The sequence below is a fragment of the Corylus avellana genome, chromosome ca2, assembly GCF_901000735.1.
Source record: "Corylus avellana chromosome ca2, CavTom2PMs-1.0".
NCBI lineage: Eukaryota > Viridiplantae > Streptophyta > Magnoliopsida > Fagales > Betulaceae > Corylus > Corylus avellana.
In genome coordinates, this window is record NC_081542.1 from 4,684,228 (window position 1) to 4,693,263 (window position 9,036).

Genomic DNA, 9,036 nt, shown 5'->3' on the forward strand with positions numbered 1-9,036 from the left:
AAGGTTCTCTTAAAAGATTTATCTAGATGGTTCTCTATCCATTTAGAAGGTTCTCAATTTGTTTTCACCATCTAGATGGTTCTACTTTGGAGGCCAAGTTCATTCATCTAGATGGTTCTAACTTGGGGGCTAAGTTCATCATCCAGATGGTTCTAACTTTGGCTATAAATAGCCAATGGGCCTTATGCCTCAAATGATAATTGATGATTGAGGAAGATCAACAATAACACATGAGAAGAGAAGCCAGGAGAGGAGAGCTTCAGTTATACTCCAGAGAGAGAGTTAAGAAAAGAGTGTTTTAATACACCACTGAGAGTGTATATTAGTTTCAACAGAGATTGTTTCTCTCTGTATTATTTTACTCCTGTATTAACTCAAGTTTTGCATAACTTGAGTAAACACCACTGTAACAAGTTGTTTATAGTGGATTGATCGGAGTTAGTCCCGTGGATGTACGCCCACTGCCGAACCACGTAAATACTGTGTGTTGATATCTTGCATTTATCATTCCATTATTATTCTATGGAGTTTGCACAACCATTGAGTCAATGGTGTGTCCATCCCTAACAGTGGAAACAAGCAAACAAGTACACGTGCATGTCAAACACCGAAGTTTTGCAAAAACCTACAAAACTAGTACACCTTGGTAATAGAATAGAATCCTCTCTATTTCATTTTGATTCTAATGCTCCAATTTCCGCATTCATGATGCAGAAAATACGACAAAAAAAGCAAAAAATATTAAATCACGTTATTGTTATTTTTAACCCACACACTCATACTAAGTTCACTAGCCCCGTAGCCCAACCACACTAATGCTATATAAAATAAACTCTAATACAACTATCAACTTGATGTTGTGACAATAAAAATTAACATTTGGATCCACACTTATAAAAACATAAAACAAAATTAATGACTGATTTTCACTGTCACGTTTCCCAGTTATATGACAGTTGTATTGCAGTCTATTGAATAGCATGACTCGCCCAACAACCAAAACTTAGTTGGGGGGGCACCCATTGTTGCTCAATGCCATAGTTCCAAGAATCCAAATGGGCTCCAAGCTTCAGATCCACCACAGAGGTATAAGCACTGCAGCTTCCAGCCCTCACCCTAATCATATGTGAAAACATGGCAGAATCCTTCAAGTAATGGCAGCAAAGGGTGTTTCTACACCCACTTGCCTCCTCCACCTCCTCCTCGTACAGCCTGCAAAAGCTGCTTGCATTTGCAGAACAGTTGAGAGGAGAATTGAGAATGTTGTCGGTGCAGTTCAGCAGCAAGACAGTGTTGTGAGTAGAAACGTTGAAGGGCAAGCTCTCGTCCAGCTTTAATCCCCCAGAAGCAAAATCAGAAGAATAACACGTGTCTTTCTTTATTGGCGGTGGGCTTATAACAAGCTTATAAGCACTCGGGTTAATGCTGAGGATTTTGTAGTAAAATTCTCCTCCTGACAAGAACTCAAGAACGCCATTGTTGCAGTAGACTCTGTAGAGAGAGTTTCCACAGCTGCCATCAGTGCTTAGAGGGTATGGAACTTCAGTGCTACCACATTTTGGTCAAGCATTGTCTGCTGACACGTGGGAAAGTAAAATGGGCACAAGAAACATCATAAACATCCTCATCAGTAAAGTGGTCATTGTTTTGGACTTAATTGGGGGAAAGACAAGATGCAAGCAAGAAATGCAGAGAGAAAGGTGTCTACTTATGGGAAATCACAAGATAAAAGTTGGGACCATTGGAATATAATAACATGTCTTAAAATGTACGGAACCCATGAATTTGGAAATGCCCCTCAAAGTGTAAGGCTTTTATAGTGCGTTATCGCCTATGAATGACAAGAGGCGTGGCAGTGTGTTTCAGTTAAGGTGGTGTTTGGTAAATGGGTTGGCCCAGACACTGTAGTTGATGTAGATTGATGTGAAAAAAAATAAGAATGTTTGGTATAAAAAATAAAAAAAAATAAAAAGTGGTATGGAAAAGTGAAAAAAATTTTATTTTGTAGTGATTTTTTTATTTGAATAATAATAAAAAATGAATGATTTGATATAAAAAGTAAAAAAGTTAGAATGTTTTGATGTTGATTTTTTTGAGAAATGGTGATAAATAGTATCTAGGCCAACTTCAACCTTTTTACCAAACAAGTATATGACAAGAGGTGTGCCATTGTGGATTCCTGTTTGTTGTTATCAAATGATAAGTTAAGCTAAAGTGTAGGAGATGATAATGGGATTTAAACTAAATTGTCGCCAAGCCCACTTTCCTCGTATAGAATTTTTGGGTGCCACGTGCCCAATGAAAAGCCCCCATTTCCTGAAGTGGGTTTCCAATGTATAATAAATTTAACGTAAAATTTGAGAGGCCATTGGCCAACCCACTTTCCTGGTATAGAAGTACTTTTGGGTGCCGCGTGCCCAATGAAAGGCTCCCATCTGACCATCTCCTAAGGTGGTCTCTAATATAATATAATATAATAATTATAGGGACGGTTATTGTCATTTTGGCCATTGAAGAGTGCACATAATAATTCTTTAGGGAAGATCAATATCCTTTGGCCATTGAAGAGAGTAATTAAGGGTTATTGACATTGTTAATTGAATTTTGAAAGTGGAAGTTTACAACCAATATAATGAAAAGGACAGTTTCTTTTTCTAAATTGGGTTTTCGACTTAATTTATTAAACTTATGTGGCCAAAAACACATGAGAATCACATATTCTAATAAAAATGCATGTGCGAATCACATGCATTTTGAACACGTATTAGTTTAATAGATTGAATTGGAAAGAAAATTTCAACTTATACCTTGCCCCTAATCAAAAGATCAGATACTTAAAATACCTAGTTTGACCATGTGTCAACCTATAATGCACTATATGATCTACATAAGCAAAATCAAATCCTAGGTTAAACACCAACTATGTCAATTTTACAAATATCATCACTTTAACCTCCCATTAACAATGTTTAAAACCAAATAACGTACATCTTATTTTAATTTTTCTTTTAAAAAGCATGATATTCCTTGGCCCCACCGAAACCAACTCAGCCCACTTATATTAATCGCCACAAAGCATTGTCGTAAGGCATTGATAAAACCTAAAAACAGGGGATGAGTATGTGACCACCGTCACAAAATCAACATTGATCATTAACAAACAAGTAATGCTAAAATCACATTTTTATCCTACAACTATTCACAATATTAATATGAAAGTCCCAACCAAGGGTTGGTTAAAACTGCCACTTCGGCATCTTGACAATGGGATAGTTATGAGATAAAAATATAATTTTTAGCATTATTTTGAACAAAAACAACTTTTGCAACCAATGACAAAAAATCTAACTTATGTAGCAAGAGCAAAGATGCTAAGGAAGAGTTAAGACTACATTTTGACAAATTTTATTAATTTGGAAAAAAAAATGTTGAAAGAAGAAAAAGTAAGAGCACTAGCCTGAGAATTTTTATGTATATGCTAAAGTACACCTAATGGGATACTATTTTATATATATATATATTTTCTCTCTTTCTAATTGAAGACGGGAAAGGGTTACAAGGGGGTACTATTATATGTTAACAACATAGGTCCGATGAGTTGAGCTTCTGAACACTACTTCAAATCCAGCCAGATACATCGGAAAGTTACCAAACACTGAATCATAAAGCATGCATATATATATATATATATATATATATATATATGGTTGTACTACATGATTATTAACACCATCAATTGACAATATTCAAGAGCCAAAGACATCCAATCCTTCATAATCTATCACTAAAATCTTGAAATTCTACAGTGATAAAGTAGAGGCAAGGGTTTACAACCATCTAGTTAATGGCTAACTCACATGTGCATTGTATCCAAGCAAATTTCAGCTTCAGTGCCAACTTCAACACATGTCATAAGTGCCATTTGTCTCCCATTGTCTGGAATAAAGATCTAAATGGAATCACTGTGGAAATTTAGTTTTTCTTTAGGAGGCAAAGTAGAGAAATGTGGCCTTGGATTCACAAAGACTTCATGTTGAAAATTTAATGCAAATAGAAAACCTACATTGTTTCTTTGAATCCTACGCATCTTTAATGTAAAGCCATATTGTAATTTCGTAGCGAAAATCTCATGTCTGTGAGGTTTCTACCAACTTAAACAAGTTCAACTTCTTTTACCACATATAACAGCACGGCATTCATTGTAAGTGTAGACATCAGTTGAATATATCAAACCTAGAAATTCTAAAAATGATGCATCAACACATTTCAACAATGAGATTAGAAAGTGAAAAGACCATGTTTTAGAAGATATAGTGAACATCAATCTCATAAGATCACAATGGATCCCATCAATTGTATCACTTCTGCCTTAAATTAATATTTTTAACCAACAACCGCCCCGCCCCGCCCCCCAAAAAGGGAAAAAAAGAAAGAAAAGAAAAGGTAAAAATGGTGACATCCTTAAATAGACAGAAAAAAAACAAGGGCCAACTCAAAACCAGGTCAGAGAGCCCAGATACAGTCAGGCTAGCTAAACAATATATTTCTTACAAAAGTTAAGAGTTTAACCGCTTGCTTTTCCCATGAGTTCAGTTTCCAGAACATGCCATTTGACTCTCGGTTAAAACAATCCTTCTCCTGCCAGTAACAGATGGACACAATGATTACAAGTAAATACTAAAGCAGGAAGTTATATCACTCAAACAACTATTGGAAGGAAAGTAATGAAGTCTTCTTATGGAATATTTATTTAGCACTAGCTCTCACAGTCAACAATACTATACTAGAGGACCATTTCACGATTGAACATTAGGTAAGATAAGAAAACTTACGAAGCTCCTCAAAGGAAATACTGCTGAGACTTTCTCCAGCCCTTATGAGGCGAATTTTCCCTGCAGAATTAAGCCGCACAATAAGGACTTCCATGTTATTGTCTAATATCAACTTCAGGCTTCCATGTAAATGACTGGAGTTCCATCTACATACCAAGGACACTCAAGTGCTATTCCTTTTATTTTCTTCCTAAATTATATTAAATAGTAAATTTAAGATTGTTCCCTTAATTATTTATCAAAAAAAAAAAAGATTGTTCCCGTAATTATGTTGTATTCACAGTTTTGGTATCGCTGTGTCAACACTTCACACCCATGTAGGACACTGAAAGTCATCTTTACGTTCTTGTTATAAATATCTATCAAACATGTTGAGTAGCAACAGAATTCAAAGATCCACAGTATTTGAGGTAAATTAATGAACTTATCCTCCAGTTGATTTGGTGAGAAAAATAGATAGATAAAGCTAAGTGTAATTGATGCATATGTATAAAAGTGGAAGAAGAGACATCAACATAGAAAAATGAGAACAGTAACATCTGTAAACTGAGAATTAAAAATTGTCTCTTATAAAAGAATACTGAGATAGAAAAAAATTGCATACAGGATGACTTACCGTCACGACGAACACATATCTCTGGAATATTTTTAACTTCACCATTGATGGCATCATTGTAAACTCTAGTTTCAATGTCACCCTCAACATAAACCGAAGAGCTGCATTAAAAGCTCCAAGCATTAGATAGAAACATTAAATGATGAATTCAGTTTTCTTAAAAGCATGGATATGTACTTTTTGACAAGCTGTTGCACAGCATATGTTCCAAGTGCGTCATTATGCACAGCAATTCGATGCCACTGAGCTGGCTTAGGCAAGTCTTTTGCTCCTACAATTCTTTGGTCGAACATGCCCCCTGTTCCAACCGTAAAGATAGTTACCATTCGGCCATTTCTCAAGTTCTTCTGCACAGGGACTTGCCCGACTTTTCCACATAAAATTGCCTGTATAGAAACACTACAAAGTGGTTCAAACCATCCACTGGACAGAACACATGACAGCAGAAAGTCTAGCCCACTGTCAAACACAAGGAAAAAAAAAGGAAGTAAATATAGAGTCTCATGTTTTATCTAGTTTTGATGTCCTAACAACTCAAATGAGTGAAAAGACATTTCTCTTTTTTTGATAAGTAATAAAAGTGAAAAGACATTTCTTAGGCATTTCTTGTACATTAAAATGTCTGGTCTTTTCCAAAATTTTATTAGCAACCAAAAAAGAAGAGGATAAGGACATGCTTCAGTGATCCAAACAGAAACATTCTTCATGCCTTACGTATCACATTTTGTACAAATTGGGTCTAACTGTCGGACAGTCACAGGAAAAAGGAGTCATTATCACAAACCATGACACAAAAGTAAAATTTAAACAATACTCTTATCGTCTGACAGAAACCCAATAATCATCCCATACCATCCTTTGAGTCCATGATTCAAAATTTTACACAGTTGCCAATACAAGGCTTTACATTGACACTCTCACGAGCAGCTAATTCAATAGAGCCATTCATTCAATTTCCAAAGAAACATTATGTTTCTTAACTGAAACTTGAAATCAAATACCTTGTGGACACCACGAAAACCCCAACCCCTTCTGGGATCCACGCCTTGGGGTTGTAACTCCTCTACCTTCTCACCGAGAAAGTCATCAAAATCTTCTTTCACATCATCTTTCTTTCCATCATCATTGTCAGTATTGAATGGCACAGTCGAGCACCACGACTTTGAGCTTCTTTGCACACTAATCACTAAAACCATACACAAAATCACCATAAAATGTCTACCTAACACACCAATTTCCAAAAATTCTCAAAATTCGCTTCACTACCCAACTATTGTTACAGAAATTAAAAACTAGAAGCCGTGAAAATCTTAAATTTTTAACCTATCCATTACTTCTAAAAAATCCTCTAAGAACAGATATGCTGATTATGTCAAACGCAGCAAAAGATGTAATTTAAGAAGAAAATCGAACTAAACCCGAAAAAAAACCCATGTATAAAAGTACACCAATGCCAACTTATATCAGTTAATTAACAAGAAAAGCCATACAAGTCCACATATACGTGTGTGTCGAAAATGTCATGTAAAATGGTTATTGAATGCAAACCCAAATAAACCCATATACAGAAATGAGCTATAACCAACGTATATCACCTAATCGACCAAATAAATGACATCTATATGTTTTCATACACATAATATACATAGAAACATATATACATATATATTTACAAATGTACTTCAGAGAAAAAAAGGGAGAGATAGAGAGAGAACCAAGAGAAGACGTGGGTGTGATAGAATTAGAGGGTCTCAAAAGCTTTGCGAATCGCACAGCGAGTGAACCCATTTTGCCAGCGAAGAAGCCTGGAAAAACAAAAGTGCAAAGAGAGCGGAAGGGGAGAAGAAGGGTTTAGGAGGAGAGATGGGTCATGGGTTTATGATCAAGTATGGGCCTAGGATCCAGAGGATACGGACCGCCCTTGTATGCATCAAATTTCGATTGAAATCTTATCCCTATTTGGTTCTTTTTCTTGTTCTTTTTTCCTTTTGGAAATAAAATTATCCTGAAAAAAAAATGCCTTTTTTAGGCATAAAAATAGAAGAATCCCTTTGGCAATTATTGAGCCTGCTGACTACTTAAGAAAGAACTATATCCTTGAGAAATGCTAAGTAATACATTTCTATCTCACGGGCTAATGTGATAATATATATCGACCCTTAAATTTTAATAATGGTTAATTCAAAGATCGGTGGCAAAGCCACAAGGAGGCATGTTATGTATGGGTCATGGGCCTCGTGGCCAGTGGCGGATCCAGGATGTTCACTAAGGGTGGGCATTTTTTTTAATGAATAAAATTAATTTAAAATATTAAAAAAATAATTAAATATAAAAAATATTTTGTCTCCTTTTTGTGCTTCGCAAGTTGCACGCTGTATTTTTGTATTTTTGTATATTTTTTTTTTCTTGCATGCATGTTAGCGATATAAATATTAAAACAATTAATAAGAATGAAATTCTCTGCTTTGAAAAGTTAACCAAAACAGAGTTTCTTCTTAAAACTTTCATGGTATCAGAGCCTATTGGCTAACGCCTTTGCCTTTGTTCTTAAATTTAGTTTCTCTTTCCTTGGTGGCAAGACCGCCAGTGTGGGCTTAGCCCACAGCCCACACGGCAATGCTCTGAGAAGGCTCTACGAGAATTGTTCTCACTTTTTCAGGCCTTCTATCAAACACCTCACCTTCACTTATGTTTCTCCACTATTTTACACCCAACACCTCAAATAGAGGTTCCTTGAAACATCTCCAAAATCACCCTTCTGTTCTCAAAATCACCCTACCCTCAAACCCCCTGGTTCCGCCTTTGCTCGTGGCCTCTACATGTGGCTCCACTGCATAGGTGCAAAACAATGCAAGTGTTAATTCCAAAAATGTCAGTGCAAAAAATTCCATAAGTGCAAATCAATGCAATGCGTACTTTCTTGGTAAGTTGGGTTGTCGGTTTCAGTATCGAGAAACTCTAAAACCTTGGTATTTATTATATTCTTAATTTGGCTTTCACAATAATTATTTTTTGGCTCTACCACTATCAAAGGTTGATTATATTGTCACATCAGTCCAATAGAATATGAGTGTAGTATTTAATATTACTTTTTAACTTTTATTGTGCAATAAGAAAGGATCTAATCTATCAATTATACAACCCAAAGTCATTGAGATCGATCCTAATAAAAAGGAGATTAAAGTAAATTTACATAATATTATAAACACATTAATAGTTGTTCAATATTTATTACACGTTATGTTTAAAAAGGGGAACCCATGCCTCCCCAGAAGATCTTGTTGCAACTTCTCAATTCAATTTGCTACGCAAGTTGGGAGGGAAAACAAAGACATGAAGTAGGTAAGTTAGACAAAGTACTACTGATTAAGGTAATCATACCCCTTGTAGACAAAAGTACAACCACTTCCAACAAGCCCAACGACGCTCAACCTTCTCAATACTGCAATTCAAATGATATAAAACCAAGAACGAGTGCTACACATATTTCGAACTGAAAATTACCATTAGATGAAATAACAAATAAAAGTACATGTAGCATTAAATATCAAGTAATTTTCACTATGCCAGGGTGAACATTTGAGAGCA

General features: G+C 35.5%; 2 protein-coding genes across 2 annotated transcripts; both read right to left on the reverse strand.

The window, feature by feature from the left end:
* Window positions 1–968: 968 nt before the first annotated feature.
* On the reverse strand, window positions 969–3,922 carry LOC132168576 (wall-associated receptor kinase-like 20). The gene is made up of 2 exons (XM_059579573.1): window positions 3,858–3,922; window positions 969–1,548 (listed from the first exon to the last, which is right to left on the reverse strand). Exons 1-2 carry the CDS (start codon window positions 3,920–3,922, stop codon window positions 969–971), a joined length of 645 nt encoding a protein of 214 aa, XP_059435556.1.
* A 522-nt stretch (window positions 3,923–4,444) lies between these two features.
* Window positions 4,445–7,421, reverse strand: LOC132171051 (single-stranded DNA-binding protein, mitochondrial). The gene is made up of 6 exons (XM_059582257.1): window positions 7,164–7,421; window positions 6,450–6,634; window positions 5,626–5,834; window positions 5,449–5,549; window positions 4,833–4,892; window positions 4,445–4,638 (listed from the first exon to the last, which is right to left on the reverse strand). Exons 1-6 carry the CDS (start codon window positions 7,234–7,236, stop codon window positions 4,622–4,624), a joined length of 645 nt encoding a protein of 214 aa, XP_059438240.1. The 5' UTR covers window positions 7,237–7,421; the 3' UTR covers window positions 4,445–4,621.
* Window positions 7,422–9,036: the final 1,615 nt, after the last annotated feature.

What these genes read in the sequence shown, in the direction of transcription:
- LOC132168576 (XM_059579573.1), bottom strand. Translation starts at nt 3,922, where the DNA reads ATGGCACTTATGACATGTGTTGAAGTTGGCACTGAAGCTGAAATTTGC. An exon ending in TGCTTGGATACAATGCACAT is followed by an intron (nt 1,549 to 3,857) that starts GTGAGTTAGCCA and finishes AAAATGTGGTAG; the next exon opens with CACTGAAGTTCCATACCCTC.
- LOC132171051 (XM_059582257.1), bottom strand. Translation starts at nt 7,236, where the DNA reads ATGGGTTCACTCGCTGTGCGATTCGCAAAGCTTTTGAGACCCTCTAAT. An exon ending in GTTTTCGTGGTGTCCACAAG is followed by an intron (nt 5,835 to 6,449) that starts GTATTTGATTTC and finishes GTTTCTATACAG; the next exon opens with GCAATTTTATGTGGAAAAGT. An exon ending in GATATGTGTTCGTCGTGACG is followed by an intron (nt 4,893 to 5,448) that starts GTAAGTCATCCT and finishes TTAATTCTGCAG; the next exon opens with GGAAAATTCGCCTCATAAGG.